This window comes from Plectropomus leopardus, chromosome 3, assembly GCF_008729295.1.
Source record: "Plectropomus leopardus isolate mb chromosome 3, YSFRI_Pleo_2.0, whole genome shotgun sequence".
NCBI lineage: Eukaryota > Metazoa > Chordata > Actinopteri > Perciformes > Serranidae > Plectropomus > Plectropomus leopardus.
In genome coordinates, this window is record NC_056465.1 from 34,556,045 (window position 1) to 34,582,278 (window position 26,234).

Consider the following 26,234-nt stretch of genomic DNA (forward strand, 5'->3'; position numbering starts at 1 on the left):
GTGACTGTGACAGCCGACGTTTACGTTTTCCCGGGCAAAGTTGGCAGTGAGTTATAAGTTAGTCAGTTACAGGGGAGCAGGGGGAGGTTTCTTATTTTTATTTTGATGTCATATTTTATGGTTATAGTTGATACTGAGGTAGGATCAGCAAAGAGAGAAAAATTGACCGAAGAACAAAACTAGAATTAGCCGCCTCACAGTTTTAAACCTCCGCCAACAAGTAAAGTTACAGGTTATATCCAGGTGTGCCACAAGAATGGGACGGATATGAGGTCACAGTGACCTTTAACCACCCAAATCTCGGTCTGTCAGTGTAAATGCATTGATCATGACACAATTTAAGTTCATGCATAAGGTGTTACATTTTTTGAATCGTGTTAATCACCAGCCGACAGTCCTGTCTTTAAGAGGCTGTATGGGGCTGAGATTTAAAGCTGGAGTGATGATACAGCCATGTCATGCAAGCTTTTTGGGAAGGGGTCTTGATAACGCTACAAATTTAGGATGAATTTTGGCGATGGAAAAACAGCATGGCCATTTCACAGGGGTCGCTTGATCTCTGACCTCAAGATTTTTTTTGCTGCCAATCAAGACAATCTTCTGAGAATTGCTTTACATTGTAAATATGGACTTCATAAATGTTTGCAAAATAATGGTACTGAAAACATGTGATCAAAAGATGTGATTAATTGCTACCAGAGCTGGAAGAAAATAAGGGACTTTTCTCAACAACAGTCTGACATATGAAATATAATTAATGCAGCGGTGCTAATAACATCAATTATTCTGCAGAGCTGCCTGATCAGCAGATTTTCATAGTGTCATAATGATCATGGTGACAGGTCAGATGGTATTTATCTTTTAATATGCGTTTGTAAGAATATAATGTCCCAACAGAAACTGTCTGAGTGTGCTAATACGATATTTTTCACAGCAGAGACTCATTCGGTTAGTTACACTTTTAAACGGCATAATCCACTTATCCATGACATGGACTTATTATTGATAAAAAGCCATTTATTCTATCTATCTTTCCATCTATCTATATGTGTGTGCTATATTACATAGTTGGGTAAAACAGTGTATTTTAGTTTTTTTTGTGAAGAATGTTAATTATTATCATAACTTTATTACCTGCAACTTCCTATGAAGCTGCTCTTCATGTGGTTCAGCACTGAAACACTGAGGTGCTGCTGCAACCGAGCGGCAGCCTCCAGGGCCGAAAACTGCAGTTCCTCTAATGGCCACTAGAGGCTGGCTCAAAAAGTGAGTCGGTCCCCATAGACCTCCATGTTACAGTGGCCAACATGGAACAACAGCAACAAAAAGTTTGGTCTCCATAGCTAATTTCAACATTCATGACAACTGCACAGGGATGATTTTTTTTTACGTCTCAGGCCGCATGACCTCCTTATAAATGTGGATACCAACTTTGACAGATGCATAGCAGGCTGTTTGAACCCTACAGGCTCTAAAAAATTTTGCACAACAGTTGCAGACACATTATAGTGTATATTTCCTTATACATAAAGTGAGGACTATTTGAATTTCAGTTGAACTTTTGAGGAATCATGAACCGTATTTGGCTTTTTCTGCGCAGTTTAAAAGCAACATGCAAAGACAATGAGATTGAGAGCCACTGCGTAAACAGCACTACCCACTGAGCTGAAAGTGATAACCAGAAGGCGAAATCGCTGTGGAGAGAGAGGCCAATGAAAGACAGCTGCGAAACAACACTAATGTGTGTCTGTAAAACCTGCAGTCATCCATCAGCTTCTGTTTCACTTCCTGTAAACCCAATCTTGCACCCTAAACCCACAGCAATTGTTTTACCTTTTTACAATAGCGTAACATTTCCTGCACGATCAGCACAAACTAAAGAAAGACATAATCACGCACAGACGTTTTTATCCACAGATTAAATGATGATGGACTTCACAATGCAGAGTGCTCTTTAGCTACAGCTTTAAAAGAGGAGCTTTAGTCAGCTCTCAATCTGACATCTCTGCTTTTTGTCTCACTACATCACAATGCTATTATTTGATATGGACACAGCTGCTTTGAAATGGCTTATTAAATATAATAATAATAATAACAACAACAGCAAATGGACCACTGCATTAGTTCGGGTTCATGAGGGATTGAAATGTTTATATTGGATTGGAGTATCTAAAAAAAGCATTTGTTGCCGCAACACTAAACGAGTGATTATAGCAGCTTAGGCGACTCTGTTTCACCAAAACAATGAAAGGATTGCTGGATCAGTCACACTATCCTTCCACTGAGTTACTCTGTGTGTGTGTGTGTGTGTGTGTGTGTGTGTGTGTGTGTGTGTGTGTTTTGAGCAGAGGGGGGGCTACAGCATGTCGTGTGTCTGGAATCAAACATATGGGTTAAACACTAAAAGATGCTTTTTATTTGTTGTAAATGTGTGTATTAAGAGCCGCCGGTTTACAGTGGATGGCTTTATGTTGCTACACTGCAGAGACCTGTTTTCTCAAACGGCGTTGAAAGCCGGAGAATGTTTGTGTCACCGTCTGTGACACGCCAGCGCACTTCAATAGAAACCTTGAACAGCTCCTCATCGCTGTGATTCAGTCTTTTAAGACTGACCAGACAAGAAGCGGGAGGTTTATTCATGATAAAACAAAGAACTGCTCTGTTTTGATCACACGGGCTGAAGTCAAGATGCAACTTTTACAAGGATGCAGCAGATAGTTCACTTCAAATAAAAGTATATTAAAGGAGGAGTGTGTAAGATTTAGGGGATTTTAGCAGCATCTAGCACTGAAGATTGCAGATTGTGATCAGCTGAAACTTTTGGTTAGAACTCCTTCAGCGTTCATTGTTCAGGACGTTTTAATCATCGGGAGATGAATGTCTGAAAAGTCTCCTCTTCCCTGAATCAAAGCAGTTTCATGTTGCAAATTAAGGTTTCTCTCATCTTTTTGGCTCATCGCAGACGGGCCCAGCACCTCCTAAGGTGACGACAAACTTATTTTAAACTTGATTTTAAATCATTTCAAATGATCTTTTTATCTTTGCACCTCTTGTCTGCACTTTTGCTATTATTACCTGGAGGCTAAAAAACTTTGTTTGTTGAAGGATGCACCAGGTGAGCAACTCCACTGGAGCCAATAGTTTCCATCTTAACATCTGGTATCAAGGTATTTAATTAAAATCTGAGGTCGTTTCGTATCGGTGTGAGTTTGTTCGGACTGTTTGACAGCTCAGTGTCGGGTGTTGGCACTGCTGCTGAGTGCTAACTGGGCAAACTCTCGCGGCTGGAATGTCTGCCGATCAGGCACGAAGTCCAGTATCAGATTGCCGGTATAAAAAGGGATCATATTCAGGTATTCGAGGTGTGTACACAAGTTGCTTCAATTGTTGTAGATGTTTGCAAAAATTCACAGAAAGAATAAAGCAGTGATGTCTTACTGCACAATCCAAATCTTTGTCAAAACTTGCCCTTTTCCGCATGTGGGTTGTCACCTCGGAGGTTGTTGTTTGGGATTTTGAAAATCATGACACAAAGATCGCAGAAAAAAGGGGAGACTGTGGGCAAAAACAGCCTGCCAATGGCAAGGTTATAACCACAGCCTATATCTGGTGAGTCAAAGTCAAGTTATACCCAAAAAAAACATACTTATTATATTCTTTCTGACAATATATGTCCCTAAATCCGACACACTGGACCTTTAAAAACCATTAATTGAAGGAAAGTTGCTTTGTCACTGTTCTAACAGCTGCATTTTTAACAGCAGAATTTGTAAAGTCTGAAAGGACTCATGTTGGAGGCCTTATGTAATCCAGCTGATGAATTTGCTGCCTGCGATGTTAAACAGGTTATGAGTAATCTGTAATGCATTACACTTTGAGAAGAAGCATCGCAGAGCTTTGAATTAAGCTCAAGGCCACCTTCTGAGGAGGCACAGATAAAGTATACATTCTCTCCAAACAAAATAGGTCATGCTGTTTCAGCTCCAATTAAATGCCGGGAAAAAAATAACAGTCAACTGTTGGAGCAGCTGTGTACAGAGCAGCCGACGATAATTAAAAATTAACCAATTCCATAATTGACATTTTCCGCAGCCATTCAAATCGTCGCCGTGTTCTTATAAAAGGATGAATTTCAGAGTGTTCGCAGGAGAGTAATGTATGTAGAGGGGCCTTTCAATGTTTGTAAGATTGTGCGTGTGTAAAAACTAGGTCATCTGTTCGGAACTGACACATCCCCCTGCAAACAGATATTTGAAAATCTGAGAGTGTAGAGAGGGGAGCCACAAGCAATCTGAAAAAACAACAACAACAACAACAACAACAAATGACTGCACAAATTGTTGGGATGGAGATAAAACTTATTTGGCGTCTCTTTGTATGCCATTACAATCACATGAATGCAGCAAACACCAGATTACACAGGATGCAGGTTTCTTGGTTTGGGTGAGAGCTCAAAGTATTCCCTCCTGTGGCTGCATGGATCTATATTTAAACGCATGTGGTGGATATAATTAGGATTCATACAGGTTATGTCTTCAAATCGATGTATTGGCAAACCTGCACTTCCCTTTTGTAATACACAGTGTTGTCGAGCTCCTGTGTAATTTCGCCTCCAAACAAACCATGATATATCCGTCTGCTCCACCTAAACGACGACACGGTTTATCTGAATGACACCCTGAAAGATATCTGTTGACCAAAACGCTACCACTAACATGCTGGAGCCAACAAAGCCCCATCCACTGACAGATGCTTCTCTGATGAGAAAAAAAATGTTTAGAAAGTGCACACGTTTCATGGACTCTGAGCCAGGGGCGGATGAGAGTCCTTTTGTGGACGGAGGAGGATGTGAAGAGGGCAGAGAGGAATCTAGGTTCAGCAAATGTGGAAAAAGAGAAACCTTGTTTATGTGCAAAACAAGAGGAACACAGAGAGGTGCTGAACTGACAGGAGATCATGACCACAACGAGCCAGCAGGGGCCACTGTTTGTGCAGGTGGTTTCAGCTGCCGGGCGTCTCACTGAACCCAGAAATCCACACTTCTTCATGTGGACTGTGCTTTAAAGCTGCAACCATTAATCGATTAATCGATTTTTCAACCATAAGAAAATCAATCTGCAGCTGTTTTGATAAAAATGAATCGTTTCAGTCATTTTTCAGCAGAAAAATACTAAAAAGGAGATATTTCCAGGTTTTAAAATGTGAGAATTTGCTCCTTTGCTTAGACTTGAATTGTACTGTGATTATACAGACATTAAAAGATAAAAATTCAAGTACTACTACATTTTCAAGGACTTGAAGAAAATAAATCACTTTAAAATGTACATTTCCATTAAACTAATAAATGATGTGTTAGCTGCCTGGTGTCTGACTGATCCCAGATATCCATAAACCTTCATGCAGACTGTGCTTTCAAGCTGCAATTATTAGTCAATTAATTGATTATTATTTATTATTTTTTTGCACATTTTCAGGTAATTTTTTTGTAATTTCCTTTTTTTTGGCCATGTCTTGTTAAACAACAAAACAAACCAAATTTCTCAGGTTTCAAAGGGTTAAAGCAACTAATTGTAATAAATTTGATTTTTAGGGGTTAGAAAATGTTGATGGGATGAAACAAGACGTTTGATAAAGTCACTTTTGGCTCTAAGATATTGTAACAGCCCTTTTGAGTTATTTTATATGAGAAAAAAAGTCAAGTTTCTCAGATTCAGGCTTTTTAAACGTGAATGTATGTGTGACATTTTTCTTCACTCCTCTGCAACAGTAAATATAAATTTTGGGGTTGTGGACAAATCATTACATTTGAGGAAGTCATCTTGGGCTTTGGGAAACACTAATCGACATTTTTCATCACTTTCTGACATTTTATAGAATAAAAACTGATCAATTAATCACAAAAAAAATCAACAGATGAATAAACCATGAAGATCATCTTCAGTCGCAGCCCTATGTGGTGGCAATATTGGCGTAATACTGATATCATAGCGCTGAATTTGTTAATGTCATATGACTTGGAGTGAATGCAGGGAGGTCAGCCAACCCAGCATGCCACAGTATCATAGGAACCACATTTAGAGCTGCAGAAGAATCCCAGTACTGCAGGATACATCTGCATCTCTTCACTGCAGGCCGGTCAGGAGGAGAGGTTGAAAACAAGAAAATAAACAAACTGCTCAGACATTTCAGATTGCCGGAGCTCACTGAACTGCAATGACAGGTATCGATCCGGCCAGTTATTTACCAGCCGTGCTGTTCCTCTCAGAGGGGGCCAGAGGAGGAGAGGGTGGCGGGGCCGCTTATTTATGAGAGGTTATGTGACAAACACATCTGATCTACTGACGGTTACCACTGACCGAATGAACCGGCCAATCAACAAACAAACAAACAAACAAACAAACAAACAAACAAACAAAACATGAAAGACAACACAGCCCTTTATTTCTGATAACTAACATGTAAATGAAAATATTAGCATTACTTCATTCAAGTGCAGACCCAATCTTTATTTCATTTTAAAATCATGTCACTTTTTAATATATTGTAATTATAACAATAATAAGGAATTTAGCTCTGCATACTTAGACCTTTTGGATGTAGCACATTTTATGTGCTCAATTTCATGAAGAATGGTAAAATAATCTGTGTTTTTTTAAACATATAACTTTTCTCTCTCTCTCTTATCTCTGCATACTTAGACCTTCTGGATGTAGCACATTTTATGTGCTCAATTTCATGAAGAATGGTAAAATAATCTGTGTTTTTTTTAAACATATAACAATTTGCTCAGGTTTTAAAGGGTTAAAGGTATTTTGCAAAGTTCTCTTGTAAACAAACAACTTTATGTTCACAGTCTTTATTTGTCTCCAAACCTCTTTTTCTTCATTGAAACAGCCTGAAACTACCGACGGATTCGCACAAAGCAGGTGCTCCACACTCGACGAGTACCCGAAAACTACACGGTGCACCGTCCATTTTTCAGCTTCTGGTTACATAATTCTGTTGTCCTCTCTGTGATTTTGTAATTAATTCTAGTGAATAATTTAAAGACTCAGTTAATAAGTAATCCTTTTATTTATTTAGCAGTCCTAAAATGAATTTTAAAAACTTTCTATTAATCCACTTTCAATAAAATCATAACACCTATAACCTGGTGACATTTCTAATGACACACTGATCATAAACACTGCGACAATAAAAAAAATGACATAACTTTGAAGCAATCATTGCCATATTTGTATCGGTCGTAACACAAAATGTCCTCAGCTCTGACCATTTATCACTCGCTGTAATGTGTTTTTCTTGTCGCTGGTGGCTATATTTGCATTTGAGATTCGTGTCAGGCCTGTTTAAAGCCTGAAGCAGCTACTGGAAGGAAGCTTTCTGATGTGTTGGCATGAGAGTGAAACATAAGGAGATCTGCTTTCCATCACTGAGCCCGAGGATCAGGTCAAGTGGACTGACCTTTAGTCTTTGAAACATCCAGTAACCAGAGCCAGCTGGGACCACCACCAAGCACCCTGTCACCCGACAGCACGGTTGTGGGCACAGCAGTAATTATATACAGTAGCTCGTGAATGTGCAATGCAAAGGGAACCAACTGATCCCTGTCAAAGAGTGTGAGTGACTCGTAGTGACTTCAGATGATATAACTGTGTGCACAGCGGACAGGACTGTGTGCAGGTTACAAGATATAAGTCCATCAGCTGCTATGAGCTAATAGATTTATTATTCCAAACTGACAAGAGCAGGGAGGGAGAGACGGTTTAACTGCCCCATGTGGCGTTTTCTCAGCTCAGCCCCCAGAAGAAAATGTTGGCATTGCACGTTTCTGCAAACCACAGACACGCTACATTTGTATGTTTCATATGCATCATAAAAATGTTTCTAAAGTGACGCAGTGCATCAGCTGACTTTATATTTTGGAGTTGGAGGGGATGGTAGATGCCGTGACTCCTATGTGAGACGCCTGCTAAGCTGTTCGAGGCCAAGAACTAATAAAACTGGTTGTGTTTTAGTGACCCACTGCTGTTTTTCTAGTGGCTTTTTAGCCCCTGAGTGTGGGTCTTTTTCACAACTCTTTGCTGTTTTTTCACTTTGTGACTGTTTCTTTTTACTAAATTTTACTAAGTGAAGCAAGACAGGACAGGTGAGAACAGACTAGACAGAACAGGACAGAGCTAAATACACTGGGTGACGTGACAGGTTTGTAAACCGACAAACAGAAAAACAAAAAGCGGTTGTTTTTTACAGAGACAATGCTGAATTTCTGGCCGCGGTAGTGTCACAAAAAGCGGGAAATTAAATCCAAAGTATAATCTTTTCCTAACCATACCTAAGTGGTTTTTGTGCCTGAACATAACCACAAGTTGCAGCATTGTTGAAACATAAAGAAAAAAATGAAGTTTCAAAGTATGAGCTACATGATCATAAACAAATTTGACATATCCGCAGTTTGCAGAAATGCAACACCATCATTTATTCTGTCGCTTGGGTTGCTTTTTCTGCAGCATGTGACATTGTCTCTGCTATGAAAAGCAGATCTTTATCTTGATATTTTCACACATCATATATAATATTTTTTTTTAATTCTGGTCATTAGAATGGGGAAGGCTTTACACTAATACTGTGACTGTATAATGGCACACTGTATGCATGAAGTTCAAACAAACTTTTGGCTCTTAAAGCTCGAGTCTGTAAAGTTTTACAAATTCTCCCCCAAACCCTAAAATTACTGTCCAACTCACTATTGATATTTTGAAACCTCACAAAGTTCACAGCCTAGTTTGAAAACATCAACAACAAATTGTCATGCACATCCCTACCTGATGCCTGATGCTGCTTTCAGTAAAAAACATATCCATGATGTTTATGTGCATAGAAAATAGTGCCTTCAAGAGGGGTCGTATTCACTGTGTTTACGAGAGGAGTCAACTTGAATGACCCACTGCTGTGGTATTCAGTGCTCAGAACCTCCACTCATGAAACATGCTGATGTTTTTGAAAATGCTGGAGTCAGTTACTTTTCCATTTTTTAAAAAATATATCGATTCTCTGAAACGCAGAAATTGCATCATCATTGATCATTTTGAAAACAAAACAGTTTTGCCTGCTTTATTCTCAGGGCCCGTTTACACGGCTTCGGTTGTTGCATGAAATATTAAACTTTATTTGCTGTTTGGCCTTTTGTTCACATGACGACAGGGCTTTTGGCGGCCTGAAAAAGCAAACTTTTGAAACCGGGCTCCAGAGTGTAATTTTTGGAAAATGCAACCCTCTCTGTCACCGTGTAAACTGCTTGCGCTTTGAACGTGCACATGGTGTTCTTCTATGGCGTGTCGATACAAAGTTACACTGCCAACTACTGGCCTGGCATGCATACTGCAGCGTTTTTGCAGATCCGTGTAACAAGGATCATTTTCACAATGTTACCTTAAGAATGAAGATTTTTTTTAAAACCTTGGGGGAAAGACTTTTGCATTTCCAGTAGTTCTGTTCTCAACTAAAAGTGGCCTAAGTCCCTAAGCAGCAGTAGGTATGTTTACATGGATCTTTATTCCTCTAATAATCAGAATAAAAGCGCCTCAAAGAACCATCTCAGTCAGAAGAGACTGACCTGGACCGACTCAGAAATATATCAATGCAGCAGCAAAGGCAGGGAAGAAAAAGACTGCTATCAAGCATATTTCAACATTTCAAGATGGTCAGCTTTGCAAATGTTTTATGAGGACATCAGGCCACGAGGAAATATGCAAACATTTTGGCGAGTAACACTGAATGTAAACAGAAACTTTGTTCATGAAAAACTCCACAGCGTGTCTTTAAATCGCTTGAACTCCGAGCATATCATGTACTTGACCTCATATGTATATATGCATATATATGTAATATACACGTCAGTACGACCTCGCCAGTTCCATTTTAAGGCAGCGAAAGCCAAAACAGAAACTTTTCTCAAGTAAATCACAATGAAAGTTGTGCCTTCTTTGTATAAAACTAAATTCTTGAAGAGTATAAAATAAAACAAAGACATTGTTGAGAGGGCAGAGCAGCTCACAGGTGTAATTGAAATATTCATACTTAGATGTGAGTGGGTGTGCTTTTTAAAAACCACGACTCATTTTGTTTTTAATTGTGCTGTTCAGACAATATCACTGTCTCAGAAACTGCACGGAATATGTTCTAATTATAGTTTCAGGTTCATTAGTTGTTCCTTTCACACAAATTGAATACACACACACACACACACACACAAAAGCTTAATTTAGTGGTGGCATTTTTTTCTGAAAGCTCCACTTAACATTAATTTGGCAGAAATTTCTACACGGAAATAGAAATGATTTTGTCCTTAAAAAACACGATGGCATTTAAATAGAACTTAAAAAAACAAATGTGTTGAGGTGCAGAGTGAGAATTAGAGGCTGCTTTTTCTGGTGTTCTGTTAAAATAGAAAGCAGCTGTAAGGAAATCTAAGGAAGCATTTATTTCTTTTTCGTGTAGCTTGAGGGAATCTCTGTCAATAAAAAACAAAAATATGTGGATGAGCTTTTATTGTAATGGTTCGATGGTGCTGTGAAAAAAATAAAATGAATTGGGTTTAGGGAAGGACGGAGAATGTGTATTATATCAATCACTGATCTGAATCAATCTTGTTTTAATAAAGGCTACTTCAAAAAATGGAACCGTTAATCTGTCAATTTTCTACCACTACACAGTTTAGAAAAAACATTTTGTTTGTTTGGCGTAGAACAAAGTGCAATTTGTTTCAAGGTGCATCTACACAGAAAAGATCACAGAGCTGCAGATAACATGTCTTCATCTTGTCTAAGCCCTGGGCCCTCCCTTTGTAGTTACACGTGGTAACTCTGCACCAGGCAAAGACTCGTCTCTGGTGATCTGGAGCAGAGCTGGTAACCCTGCACTCAGTCAGCTTCCTTATTTTTAGGGAGGCGTTCATAGTTCCTGAGTGTAGGGCAGCTGGGGTTAATCACCTGAAGAGAAGTCATCACGTGTGATGTAAACACAGCAAGTGTTTGCACCTGATCAACTTTCCAGAAATAACTATAATCACCTCTTGTGCAAAGAAAAGCTCCTTTTACAATACAGAGTAAGGACTATCTGAGTTTTTTATGAGTGTTTTGAGCTTAAAAAAAAAAAACCCAAAACATCTTTGAAGGGGTCCCCCAAGGGTCAAACCTGGGTCCACTTTTATTTCTGATTTACATGAAACCTCAGGTGCATATTTTCCACAGACTATATAGACTACCATTTATATGTGGATGATATGAAACTGTAAAACGCAATACAGCCTGGTAGTCCCTGAGTACTAAATTATGTCTTGCCTTGCTGATATTAAGAACTAGATGTCTAAAAGGGTCCTGCACTTGAGTGACTACAAATGAAAGATCCTTATAATTACCCTTACTGGTCCCAGTACTTGCATTATTAACAGTCTCAAGTCTAGTCGGAATGCCCTTTTTAATAATGTCAAAGTAAAAGCCTGCGATCTGGGGTCACTTTTGAGGTGACTGAAGTGGTGCAGTCCTGTTTCATTCAATTGATTTATGTATTTTTGTATTAACTTTGACTTAATTGCTATATTTTTAGCTTTTTTTCAAGTTTATATTTTGGATTTTATTGATTATTTTATTTGTTGTTTTACTATATCTCCCTTTGTAATTTTGTTTTTGAAAAGCGCTAATAAATAACATAACAGTATAAATTGTATGTACCCAAGACAATATATGGTGTGAATTTTTGTTAATTAAGAAGCATGTGGCCGTTTCCATCGTGATATCTGTTAAATAAGCCTTGGCAAGAATGAACTCGTGTTCATGATGTATTCCAGTTGCACGTTTTGGTAAAAACAGATTGCACAAAAATCAGGAATTGCCATTTAAAGATAAATAATTTGTTGAGTCTGTCTGTACTGACATTCCTCCAAATATTTTCAATAATGTTTAAAAACACTCATTCATTTTAACTGAGAACACAGTGTCTCATTTGGTGGCATTGTATCCCCTTTGTGCAGGGGTTATTGTTGTGTGCTACAAGCTGTTATAAATTGACTTTTTTTCAGTTTCAGCCACATTTTCATAAAACACTTTGGATCGTGGTTATTTTTCACTCTAATTTTTAACCAAATTTAGGCTGTTAATCATCAGACGTCTGAATTTGAAGTTATCAGAGAAACAAGCTGAGCAAACTTAAGCAACAACTCAGCTCTAACCCCTGCTTTCCAAACTGTGTCTAAGAAACAATGATTTTTAATGCTTTATTCAGTGTTTTTAAAGGTTATAATCACCTGATCTGTTTGTTTTGGAGAGAAAGAGATAATTCAACTCGCTCTTAAAACCTTCTTTATAATGAACTTTGAAGAAATCCTTACCAAAAGGATCTGACTGCAATGATGGCATTGCTTCATCTGTTGTTAATTTTTTGATTGAGAGAAGCCTTGCAGCAGAAAATTACACATTGTATGTTTAAATAGAAAATGAATAAGTTAATGCACTATCAAAGATAATTTCTCTAGCAATGTTTACAGACAGCGAATTGCTTATTTTGATGGATTTTCACAGGTGTTGTTTACTGCATTCTTTTCGAGGTGGGATTTTTGTTTCAGTTTTCCAAGCACGATTTTGAGAGATTATTAAGGGTTCATGCCAAGCCATGTGACATGTCTAAAAATGATCTTTCGGATGCATCCTAATGTCACCATATGCAAATGTTCATGTGCAGGTCAAAAGGCAAAGTGGTCAGGGCTGGAAGGCAGAGAAATGTCAGAAATTTAAACATGTTTGACAGTTGAAACCATCATTGACCTTCGAGGGGGCTTTAACTGGCTGCAGGGATTGAGCAGTTCAAAAATAATCCTGCCCTGTCAAACGTCACTCAAGCTCAGCAATAACACAAGTCATCATCCAGCTTAGCTTTCCTCCAATTTCAGGATAGACGGGGAGACTCGTGGAAATTGGTATGTTAACCGGCAGCCATGAAATCTGTTAATTTTTTGGACCACAAAAGAGATCAAACACTGGTGGATTAAGGTAATTAAGCGTCCTTGGAGCCTGTTGAAGCTGTTCTCACACCTTCACTTTGAGTGAGTTTGGGGACTGGGTGCAGGGTGGCAGGGGTTGACGTCGGATGAGGTGGGGGGCAAAGCAGGGAAACTAATGAGAACAAGTCATGATCAGAGAATTTCATCCAAGGACTTCATCTTGGACTTCTAATGACACTGACCTTCTATGAATACCCTCAATTATGGTCTATGATCTCTTGAATAAAGTCCTCAATCACAGTCACAGACCCCCCACCAAGAAAGCCTCGGGTATTACATAAAATCAACATTAACTCTAACAAATATGTAAATAGTTCCTTTAATTGACTATGTTTTGGTTTATTCGCACAACAGATTAAAAGAGGCACAACCCACTCCTTTTAAGTAGATTTAACACCATTTGTAAGAGGTTACGAACATGTCAGGACATCGGGTCAAGCGGAGCGATGATCACAAAGGCAAAGTTGACAGATTTTGCTTTCAGTCTAATCTTGCTTTTATGGTGGCTGGTTTATTTTGGCGTTAAAGAGCTGCTACACTGGATACAAATAAACAAAAAGTCAGATTACAGCCAAGGTTTGGATACTAAAGTTCTCGGGTCAAACATGATGTGACGCCGCAGAGTCATTTACAGCACATCATGCGGCTGAATCTGTGCATATGGAGCATTACGCTCTCGATATGTTTCAAAGCATACAAATAAAGCACACGGGGGGAAGCAGCCCATTATCCTGCTACAGTATATCCTTGGGAAAGAAAGAAAATATATATAGCTTACGCGCTATATCTGTAAAATTAGTGATTTGCTTTTATCTGAAATCAAAGAGATGCTCACAAATCTATTAAACGCCACCTTTTGTTTTTTAATAATGCATCATACTGGGACCAAAGCGAGCTTTTCCAGCAAAATGTAGACTTTTGTTCTGAACAAATATAATTAGACTTATTTTTAAGATACTCTGCAATGTTGAAGCTAATTTGTATTTAGTAAAGTACAGTCCTTGATGAGCTATTCCCAGAGGCTGAGAGGCCCAGTTTGTATTTTGAACCAGCATAAAATCCTTGAATTAAAGAAAACTCAAGGGCCTTGCACTTTCCAGAGATTGTCGAAGGCTGGATGTATTGAGATTAGAATAGCTGTCTCTGTGGCATACACCACTCTGTTCTGAGGGATGACAGTGTTCTGTAATTCTTCTCAGTCATGTACAGTTCTATAAAAAGGTCCAACGTCTTGCAATGCTGCTGAGGCTTGAGGCCAGTCTCACACCGCTCTGCCAAGATTAAATGCAATGCTTTTTAAACTTATTATGAATGTGGGTTTTTTTTTGTGTTTGTGGGTGTTTAATTATGTGTGCATTTAATGGTACACCGACGAGCAGTGTTAAAGAATGGACTCTTAGGATCTAAAAATTATTGAAAAAATGTCAAAACGACAGGCAGGATTCTCATTTCTAGCCGACGACTGTCAGCTGTCACAAACAGATTTTAGCAGCTGTGGTCGTTGCTAACAAAGCTAATGTGAGTTGTTTGAAACACTGAATTGTCTTTTTAATCTTTAATAAATTAAAGGTAAATTGTTTTGACTTTTAATCTATTTTAATAACAAGCTTATTTCCTTTTTTTTTTTTTTTTAGATTTTTCCTCCAAAATTGTTATGATTATTATGATTATTATATTATTATTATTATTATTATTATTATATTTACTGTTATGTATACGCAGACATTTGCTGCATTTCAGCTCTATTTGAAAAGGTAACACACCATTTAATTAAATAAATCTTTTTTTGACTTTCTCTGTTTTCAGTTTGGCATGAGAAATCCGAATCTTGCCTGCCCTGCTATGATTGGACAATCACTGTTTGGGGGAGGGTTTTAACAAACTAACTGTCATTTAATTCTGACTGATAAAGTCACAACCATGGGAACATACAATATTTAGAATTACACTGTAGCACAAAAACAAAAAAAATTGGATGAGCTGGCAGGGAGGATGTGAGTGGGGATGGAGACTGTAATAGGGGAAGATATTTTCTTTAGATATTTCTGTATTCTCCTTGTTTATTGCTTTGTTTATCACCTCTGTGCCTATGGCATTATTTAATTTCTTAATGACTCCAACGCTACAAACACTGCGCAATTGCATAAACCCTATAAATGAGTCTTGAATGCATAAGTGAAATGTACACGAAATATAACTCCTCAATAAAAAGATATATGAGAACAAAACAACATAAAGGCTTTTGTTATTACCTTTAGATTTGATTTTAGATTTACACATTTAGCTTAAAAAAAAGAAAATTAAAGTAATGTGCTTAGCTTTACAATGCACAGCGGGTAGATAGTCCACATGCATATGAGCTGCTGTTTATGAGACAAATGAAATCAGATGGTGTAAACCCCCAACAGAGAGGATCTTTCAAAAATTCATAAAGGTTAAAACAACTGTTTATTCTCAGCATTTCAATGGAAGATGGTAAGCAGCTCCCCAATGCATTGCCATCTGATGCTGAACAAATGTATGCATACCCTACGCACACAAACACCCCAATGTGCATTAAACAACACACTGGCACACACAATCGTCTACACACACTTGCACTCTTGTGCACCCTCACACACACTCAAATTCCTACTTTATCAAATAGTCTATAACATGACTGAAAAGATGCCAGAGAGAAAGAAATGACTTGGCCGAACACCAGCTTCACAAAACCAGGCTGTGCTATTCAGACCTGTTCTGTACTCAGGAGATGAGGTCAACACTTCATCAACAGGCGGACTGATGAAGTGATTTTAGTCATGCAGATGTTGTACTGCAGTGAAATCAGGATTCATACACATTCTGCACCAATACATTTCCTTGACTTTTTCATGACTTTGAAGCAAATTGACAAGACCATACATTCTCTGAAACAACCATTGATACTCCTTATCGGTTCTTTATCATTGCAGATTTTAAAAGAAAAAATATGTTTTTTCTTTTCTTTTTTTTTTAAATGCAATTTGTTGGCTTTTTTAACTTAAATCTTTTTTTTTTTTAAATATTTGAGTGATTTTTAAAAATTGTTGGATTTTAAAATTTCTGCTGCTTTCCATGACTTTCCAACATTTTCAAGGTATATTTAGGCCTTGAAGTTGCTATTTGCAAATTCCATGACTTTCCAAGTTTTCATGACCGTACGAACCCTGTAAAATTAAGCTTTAACTCTAGATTCTACATGTTTAAACTCTCAACTAGTCACAGAATTTGAGAAGCGACTGAAAGAGTTTTGGATACAAGTGTCCAAAGTTAGTTTCCTTCCCATGGTGTCTGGGCTCAGTCTTTGAGATAGAGGAGCTCAAATATCCCAGAGAGGTTTGAAGACTGCTTCGCTTTTCACAAGAGCAGGTCGAGGTGGTTTGAGCGCCCAATCAGGACGCCTCAGAGACTCGTCCCTGTGGAGGTATTCCAGGGATATCTAATTGGAAAGAAGCCACAGGGCAAACCTAGAACACGCTGGAGGGATTAGATATCCCAGCTGCCCTGTGAACGCCTCGGGAATCTCCAGTAGGAGCTGGGAGACACGGCTGGGGAAATGGACGCTTTGGCTAGTCTGCTTAGACCAATGCAACCCTTCCAGAGCATGAAGTGGTAGAAAATTATATAACAGGGTGGATGGATAGAAGGATGGACCGGTAAATGGCAGGACTGATTCTTGCTGCAGCCACGACTATAGAAATCTTTCTCTGTTATGACCAATATGTATGTAATATGTTGTTTTTTGCAGCTATGTTCACAATAACTCAAAATTCCGGCAACACATTCACTTGTATGAAGCTATGTGATAAAAAACAGTCTTACCTTTGGTGGAACAGCTGGTCCAGAAGTGTAGGGAGCCAAGCTTGGCGGTACATCTGTGATGTAGGTCTTCTTGGGGCCTGGAGGTTGGTATGCCTGGGCGGGGGCCGGCTCAAGTCTCCTGGGGCCACCTTGTTGGGGTCCTCCTGGATGGTACTGATCTTGATATGCCCCCTGAGCCATCTGGGAGAAGCCAGGCTGTGGTGGTCCGTAGGCAAAGTCAGGACCTTTGGGCTGGGCGGGCATGTACTGCACCTGCGCAGGGCTGCGCATGGGCTGCTGGCCATAGTTGTGCCCCATTGGGGCTTGATGCTGGGGGCCGGGCTGGGCCGACCTCACCTGGACATTGAAGGTGGGCTGGCTCGGGGTTGAGGCTGTGGCGTAGGAGGCGGGGACAGGCTGAGGAGCTGTGTGGCTTTGAGGCTTAGCCACTGGGCTGGCAGAAGAAGGGGGCACAGACGAGACTCCCCCAGGAGCCTGAGGTTTGGGCGTAGATTTCTTGGTGGCGGTCAGAGGCGGTTGGGTTGGAATGACCATTCGCTTGTATCCAGTCACTGGAGCGCTGGGGGTCGAGGTCCCAGAGGATCCAGAGTTCTGGAAAACAGCAGAAAAGTTTGTCTCTAGTTAAAACTAACAACCAAATAACTACATTTCACCACAGTATGTTGCACTGTACGGGCTGCAAACAGACAAATCTTAGTCTGAATCTAAGAGGAATACACTGAATTTGTCAGCATGTCAACATGATCACAATGACAACCCAAACATGCTGATGTTCAGCAGGTATGATTTTACCATGCTCCATGGTTCAGTACTAATCTAATTTTTAAAAGCGGCTGTCAGGCTGGCAACAAGCCATCAGTTATTGGTTGCCAAAACTGAAAATATGGTTGCCATTTTTAGTCATCTCATATTGTGAGTAATCCAGCTACTATGCAGTCGTCAGCTTAATACTGAAAATGTGACATAAAACACACGTTTAAAAGTTTTATTAAGAACTTTTATTTGTATGTCTTGTTAAAACAGTTATACACAGTATTGTCCAGCTTCTATCTTTGAACAGGTTGCTGTGGGGCTTCATGTGTTGTTTGTCGGAGTATTGCAAATCGGAGTAAATCGAATTTCTCAAAGTTGGACTAACACACGTGGACAATGCAATTGGGAGTCGAGCTCCTCGTCAAGTATACATCTCAGCCAGACTTTGAAGGGATTTGAGTTTTCAATTTTGGCTTAGGTGAGGGAAATAAAACTTTAAAAAGTAGTATTTTATATTTATATTTTTTGAGTATGTATGAAATGTACAGCGCCATCCATGTTGTCACCATTCAACATGCAACCCATTTGGCGCTTGCCAACATGTTTGGTATTTGATGTAATAGGTCAACAAGAAGAAAGTCCAATAGCAACTACCCGAAAGTAGGCATATCACCACCTACTGTGGTGGAGGTGGACATACTTCTGTCAATAAATCCATTTTTCCTGTGTTTGTATGCTGGGACAAGAACAGTAGTCCAAATAATGGCCTAATCGAGCTATAACCGCAGCGCCACTGAACTGTATTTGTAAACATACTGAGCCACATTGCTAGAATTACTAAAAGAAAACAACTGGAACTGGAAAGTAACAGGAACAGAGCAAACTGAGAACAGTTGCATCCAGCAGCTATTTACTGATACTGTGGTTTACGCTCAAATGACTATCCAGCCTGCCTCCCCGGAGTCAATTACAAGGCTACCTCGACAGCAGAGGCTCTACACCGTCCACGACCACCCATAATCTATGGCTAATAAAGCAGGAGGGGAAGGGATAAATTGTTTGGTAGAGGACGGCGTGACAGCAGATTGGCAATGGCACATGACACTTGTGCTGACTCCAGCTGCTTGGACGGGAAAGATGTTAAATCACTGAGATTTGTAGCGCCGGTGTTCCTGGGAAGAGATGGCTGTAAAGCAGCAACACGAGCCACTGCTGGGATCCTTCGCCGTCTGAGCAACTGTGGCATTTTGATCTAAAGGCCGACGGTTTGATACACAGGCCGAAGTACGGCAAAACACGGCAGCGAGTAACACGGAATAACAGCGTTTCAGTCAGATGTCAGAGGCTTCTGCCCTGAGTGTCTCTCATGTAAGTAATAATTGTTTTTCACTACCACTACATATCGGTGTCAGACGTTCAGCCAGTCTAAAAAGGGTCTATCATTAACCTTGGATGGCCTTATTAGGTTATTGCCTGCAGCCAAAAATCAGAGTCAATTACTAAATTTGCTGCACTAGGGGAACAAAAATGAACACTTGTAGTCTTTAGACCCTTTGCAACTCAGTTTGATGAGATGTCTTCTAAATTGGGGCAGAGCAACAATTCCAATCGATTTCCCTTAAAAGTTGATCAAAGCCTGCTGCACAGCAATGCCCCATATAGCTCCGTTTCTCTGCACTGCTGAACGCCGCTGAAGATCTTTGCCTAAATTGAATAAGAAACAGTTGTGTTGTAATGCCATCAGTGAAAAAAAAGTATACAGTAAAAAATTCTGTGATCCTAATAATGTGTCGAGATAAAAAGAAATCCAAGTTTTGGTGAAAGAGGGTGCATGCACCAACTTTGTCTAAATCCCATCTAATCTAAGTCAGAGGGGAGCCCCTGGGGAACCGTTAAAAGCTCCAGAAAATATTTTCTGCTCTCAGTCTGATTTCTGTCTCAGTGATTAGTGCTGATGTTTATTTAAAAAGTGTGTCTGTCTGCATATGTATGGAAAAATCTCCACCGTGCCCTTTAGGAAGTGAAATTACTTAATTTAAATGTTTCATGGGTTTTAAATACTCTAGATTATTAATTTATCTTTAAGGCCTTAGAACCTACAGTAGCATTTAGTTAGCCGAGCACTGGAAATGCAAATTGGCCCCCTCAAAATAATTACACTGTCATGGTACATTTTCCACAAATTACATTAAGAGAATGGATTCACCCCTTTTTCGGAGGGTGATGAAACTAATCAAATGCACACAACCTGAACAAAAATATCTGCGTAGTGGAAAAGATTTTTCATATTAACTAAGCTATCGTTTAAGCTGCTACGTGCCTTTGACCTGTTAGTGTCAATGAGTGGTCTGAGATAATAATGACTGCTGAGGCCCGATGCTGACACATCCCTCGCCTCTGCCACTTAGCCTGCACTCCCCTGTTTTTTACGTCTGGGAGAAGGGTGTCCCGATTCTTGTTGGGAGAGAAGGATAGGGTGAGGCTAACCTCCAAAATAAGGTTTTTTAGAGGTACACTCCGACCGAGTGTTATGTGGAATCATTAGCAAAAGGCTGGTATCCATTAACCCTAAAAGTGATCAAACTGAAACTACAAATATAAAATATACCTAATGGAAACACATCAATTTGCAAAAACCTTGCATTTATCACAAATTAAGTTTTTAAGCTTGCATTAGGTGTTATGTCAGGCGATTCCAAAAAACCATATAAAATCATGATAACCATTGTATTATCTTTGTTTTATGTCATTTTAATGTATTATGATCATTTTCTCTATAATAAGTATTGAAAAAATATGCTGTTTATATGCTGATGTCTGAGTAACTACATAAATAGTTAGCTAGCTAACATTACATTGTTGACCTGTGCTTTGACAAATTTCCAATCCACTTTCCCCCTTGATGGTAAATGACGCCTAAAATTTACCTCAAGTCAAGGCAGCAAAGTTTCTGCAGTCATTACGGCTCCTCTGATGTCAGTGCAGACCGGCAGGGTAGGAGCAGAGGTTCCTAATATTGTGTAATGACAGTGTTCTTCTTTTAATTGATGAGTTGTTTAATTAATTAATAGCAGGACACTTTAGCTATAATGACATTGGGCCTAAATGCAGGGGTTGATTGGCAAAACAGACATTATATGATGAAAATGCCAATTTCTCATTCAGGATTGGGTACATTAACAGTAAATGCCACAATTAGGAAAAATAAGATGCCCTTCTCTTACGGTTTAATGTAAGTAAATGTAAATATTTTAGAATAATATATTATTACTTCATTATTTTTTAAATGTTACTTGCTGTACGCACTTTGTGTGGTAATATTTAATGAGAAGATGGCCGATATATGGTGAGGAACAAAAGACTAACTCGGAAAATGCAAAAGGGATCAGATGAAATTTTAACAACAACAATATTCTGTCAGTATATGCAGTTTGGGAACTTGTCTTGCATTTGACCCTCAATCTTTGAGTAGATTTCTAGCAGTTGTTGTACCTCAGAGACACAATCTATTTGTGGACTTCAGGACGAAGCAGCGCCCACAGATGCAGAAATATTTACAGCAGGAGACTTGTTCACAAGTTCACTGTAAGACCAAAAATTAAATCTTCTTTGGATAAAAATAAGTGAATTCCTCTCACACCAAATACAACAAGAAAAATAAAAAATAAAAAACAACTCTATTTAATAAATTATGTTATCTATAAAAATATAAATATTATAATTAAAGGCTGATTTGGACTACACTATTAAAAAACAATAATTTGATCATATTACAATATAATTCCACTGAAGGTTGCTACAGATAATACTAAATAATATCAGTTTTAATGATATAATAATTCACATACACACCTTAAATCATATTACATGATTAATAATCCCCTGCGGTCGTTTTGCATGACCTGACCTGCCCGTGTCAGGCTCAGATTTGGCCGACCTCAGATAGAGCATCAGCCTGAAAGCATACTGTGTTGTTGTCTCCAACACCCCCTCCATGCACAAACACAACACGCAGTTTTTAAAAAAGTTTTCCCTAACGCCTTCAGAAAAGTTAACCCTCACTCTGCACTGTAATTCAGACTGACTTTGCAAACAACTTAAGTGTGAAATTTCACAGAGAGTCTCAAGAAAGCCTTTTGACACATTAAAAAAGATTAGGAGAGACTATACAAGCCTTAGGGGGCTGAGTAAAACTGTTAACTTTGCATTTCAAACCACAAGGGTGGGGGATTTTTTTTTTAAAGCAAGCTTGGGGAAAACCCCTAAAGAGGCAGAAGTTCTGCATCTTTTCAGACTCATCTAAGACCTTGGATATTATTCTCTCAACTTTCTTCCTGCTCCTTATTTATACAACGCGGATGCTCTCGACTGTCCATTTGCATCCGTCTATTTCAGCACTTGCACTATGACCATGGAAGAATTCCCAGTCAACACTGAAACATTCACTAATCTCCCCGCCGCTCTCAGTCGCCTTGTCTCGGCACAATCGGGCACAATAGTCACATTTAACAATCCGTCAGCCTCGACACAGCCGTGCGACTGAGGGTATCAATTTTCTTCCTAAAATAGCTCAAGATAAGGCACATTAAATATGATTAAACAATGTCTCTGTGGAACGTGGCGAGACCTCTAGCTGTTTTCAACTATCTTTCGGTTTGCAGATAAAGTGTGTTATACACATATTGGGAACTTTTTCGCTCTGCCTATCTTATATCTGCATATCTGATTCTTTTTTTTTTTTTGCTCCTTCAAGTGATGATCACATGACAACCCTCGCCTTTCACCAGAATATATTTCAACAATGTTTTCACCCAGGCTACATGTCTGTCTATATGTATATTAGACTGAATGTTAACTCTATCACATTTGCACCGAAATGCTGCCACTATTATTACCTCTGCTAATTATATCATAGTAATACATGTAACTGCAGCAGGCATGTGATGATATGAACACTTCTTGCCATGATTATCCAGAACAAAATAATTGCAGTTCAAAATACTTGCTTAAAATTCTTCCAAAAACACTAAAACATGATGGAATCACTTTATCTTAATTTTGTTAAGAAACGCATATTTTTTCCACAGAGAGGACACCAGTGTTTCTCCTATATGTATTCAGCAGTGCCACTCCGGTACAAAAATCTCCCTTTATTCCTCGTTCCCTGCTCTACTTCCCACTCCCATCCCAAAATCTTGGCCTCTGGGGCACCCAGTAGCTCACTAGGTAGAGCGGGCGCCCCATGTACAGAGGCTGTGTCCTCGCTGCAGCATTCGACTTTTACCTCGGCCCTTTGCCACCCAAAAAAATTTTAGGAAAAAAAAAATCTTGGCCTTGTATCCGTCCCCTGCTCCAACTTCATAACAAAAGGTGATTGTGTAGACTTTAAAGTCAAGCCTTCCTACAGAAACTCCATGTGTGATGTTTTAATTGGTTCGTTTTGGTGTTGTCTGTCTCTAATTGAACTGTGTTCCATATTGTAATTTACTGGAACTCAATTAGTGAACTAATTCACTCATTTATTTTAAGTGTGTGTACAAGCGTTTGTGAAGCCTTTGTAAATATATAACTGCTATTTAATTAAATCTGTACCAACTTCGCAAAGATTATTAATTGAACAGCCCCAGAAAATGGTGCTACTATCGAAACCTGATAAGTCATATAACCAGTCATTATTATCTCAGACCACTCATTGACACTAACAGGTCAAAGGCACGCAGCAGCTTAAACGATAGCGATAAACATACATTATGTACACAGTTAAAGATATAGACCGAATAACAATCATAACAGTTTATTAACAATAACTTTGGGGTAGAAAACTGCAGTGTCATGTACATATAATCAGTGCTGAGTAAACTCTGCCTTCATTGATTAGTTTTAAGCCACATAAAAAAATCAATAAAAGTTTAAGTGTACTCTATATTTAGAATATTTTCACGGCTTTACGTTGCTGTAAGGCAGCCCGGCAGAGCTGCTGCTCTACCGCTGCCTCCATCAGCTGTTGTGGAAGATAAAGAGGAGAAAATATTCAAATATAGTGTACGCTTAAACTGGTATTGATTTTTTTTAGGTGGTGGCTAAAATGTGTTTTGCTGCAGCCCCGTTGACAGCAGGACGTCGCTGAGCTTCTGTGCCGATGTTGTGGAGCAAAAAGCTATTAAAACTTTCCAATTAAGGATTTGATAGATAAATTTGGATATTTGAGATGTAAAATTAAATACAATTATGTAAAACAATTATGAGTAAAAGCTGGTAGGTTTAAGATCAAATTTTCTAAAATGTGGAAAAGGTAAAAAGCAAATGAAGTGAATATGAAATAAAATGCAGAGTGGATCTGTCCTAACCTGGATGTGACCTGAGTGTTTCTTTGAATCTGTTAAACTTAAATCTGCAAACATTTAAAAATATTCACAAAGTACATCTTCAGCTTTTACACATGAGAGTCAGGCTGTAGAAGAATGGAGAATCAAACATTATGTGAGGATGTGGGAGCAGTTTAGATTCAGGATTACTGGCACTGCTGAGGAAGAGAACTCATGTGGGTTTTAAAGACGAAATAAAAAGTCAACATTTCTACAAAATCGGTTACCAATTCTCCAAGAGGCTTCTCTTGATAATATCACAGCTATAATATTTGCTCTGTGGCTTTTAATGTTTGAATAGTTTGACATACACAGACTGAAGAGGAAATACTGACACACAATAATGATTTAGATATATATTTCAAACTATAATAGCCCGACCAACACTGACGTTTGGTAGATCCTATAATGATCTATTTGTGAATAATATATTTAAGATACACTCACAAACAAACACGACACAGCACAACGCTCTGCAGTATAAAAATCTGTCACTGCTCTTTGGTGCCCAAACTAACTATGACATCGTTTCCAAACGACCTCTGCTGCATTTTGGCATTTCTGTGCTGCAATTTCTTACTTATCAGCCAGCACATACACTGATACCAGTGACTGTATAATAAAGATGGACAGCATGACAGCTCCCCGAAAGTGAAGCCAAAACATCTGGATGCACCCTCGTGGATGGCTGCAGTGTAAATGGGACATGGATCAAACGAAAAACTCAAGGTACAAGTCGACTAAATTTTTCCTGAAGACGGCTCTTATCAAATGCATTTTTCTTATAAGTTTGGTTTTAATTAGTTATTTGATGCTATAAAAAGGGGGTTTGACGACATAACTGACAGCTGTGTGTGCAAATTGGTGTGATCTCCCATAATGCCATTGCTCGCTCTTGGTGAGACGGGTGTATGGGTGAGAGATCGCTACTGCGATTTTTGTAAATTGGGAGTCATCCACCTTTATTTAAAGTCTATGACTGACACCAATATAAGCTACCAGCCCAGTCCCCAGAAAAATATGTTGGTATTATGCATTTCTGCAAACCACAAATACGTTACATTTTATAAGTATTATGTCAAAATTTCAAAAGGGATATGGTACACGAGGTGATCGGGAGATCGAGGGGATGGTGTGACACCTCCAGTTAGGATTTGCTGAGTCATTGCTGTTTTTCTGCCGGCTTTTTTGGCACCAAACGAAGGTGTTTTATAGTAAACAATTGATGTGTTTCCGGCCGCAACAGAGCCATGAAAGGCGGTTATTTTTATGCTGAGACATCGCCGCTGTCGCAGTGGGGATCGTACCCCCAAAACCAGGTATTTAAGCCAAAACATGTTTTTTTTCTATAAACAAGTAGTTTTGTTCTTAACCCTAACCGCACCTTAATTAAGACATTGTAGAACTGCAAAGTCTTAACATGTGTGCTTCATAATAATGTGCAAATGGAAAGTATCTGGGGTTTGCAGGAAAATACAATGCCAACATTTTTTCTTGAGACTGAGTTGGAGCTATAATGGACAGATTTATTGCTTTAGCTCTATTTCAAACAACAACCCAAAACCATCATGAAGGGTCACCGTGACTAAATAAGTACCTGCAGATCAATGCTAATGTGTCATTTGAAATATCAAAAGGTCACACCGTGCTTAAACAATCTCACTTTGTTCAAAAATGTTGCAGATTTCACAAAAAGAGAGATCTCTTTTCCATTTTTGGCTCTTCATAATGGCAGAGCAAGAAATTACAGACACACTTTAAATGGAGAGATCTGAATACACAGAATGAGTCAGGTAGTAGTCACGTGCACAGTACATGACATGCGCACTCTTTGGTTTTACCACCGAGACAACCCGAAGACGATGTAAATGAACATTAAGTCCATGTTTCAAAATTCAGTTATGTAATCCCCTCAAAAAAAAGGGGGACTCCAAAAAAAAAAGTATGTAATATTTCTAGTATGATGTAACAACATCATATAAAGTAGGGCGTATTACTCACTGATGCAACTAAAAAATCTTTTTCTGGGCTACTGTGTGAAGAAAAAAAAAGTCCCCGAGAGTCACCGATCGTGGCACTTCTGCAGGCGATCTTTACAAAAAAAAGGAAATATGTGTTTTGAAGCTCTCTCTCACAGCAGAAACTAATTGTTTCATTCACCTCCTGCAGTACCACAGGCCAGTGTCTCACCACACACATCCCTGACTCATCCCTGT

General features: G+C 38.9%; 1 protein-coding gene across 1 annotated transcript in view; it reads right to left on the reverse strand.

Annotated features, from left to right (window-relative positions):
- The window catches only part of LOC121940998 (LIM domain containing preferred translocation partner in lipoma), a 185,512-nt gene that overhangs the window by 53,237 nt on the left and 106,041 nt on the right, over positions 1 to 26,234 (reverse strand). Inside the window, 1 exon segment of the mRNA XM_042483690.1 lies at positions 16,901 to 17,491. Within this exon segment, the coding sequence (XP_042339624.1) occupies positions 16,901 to 17,491 (591 nt within the window).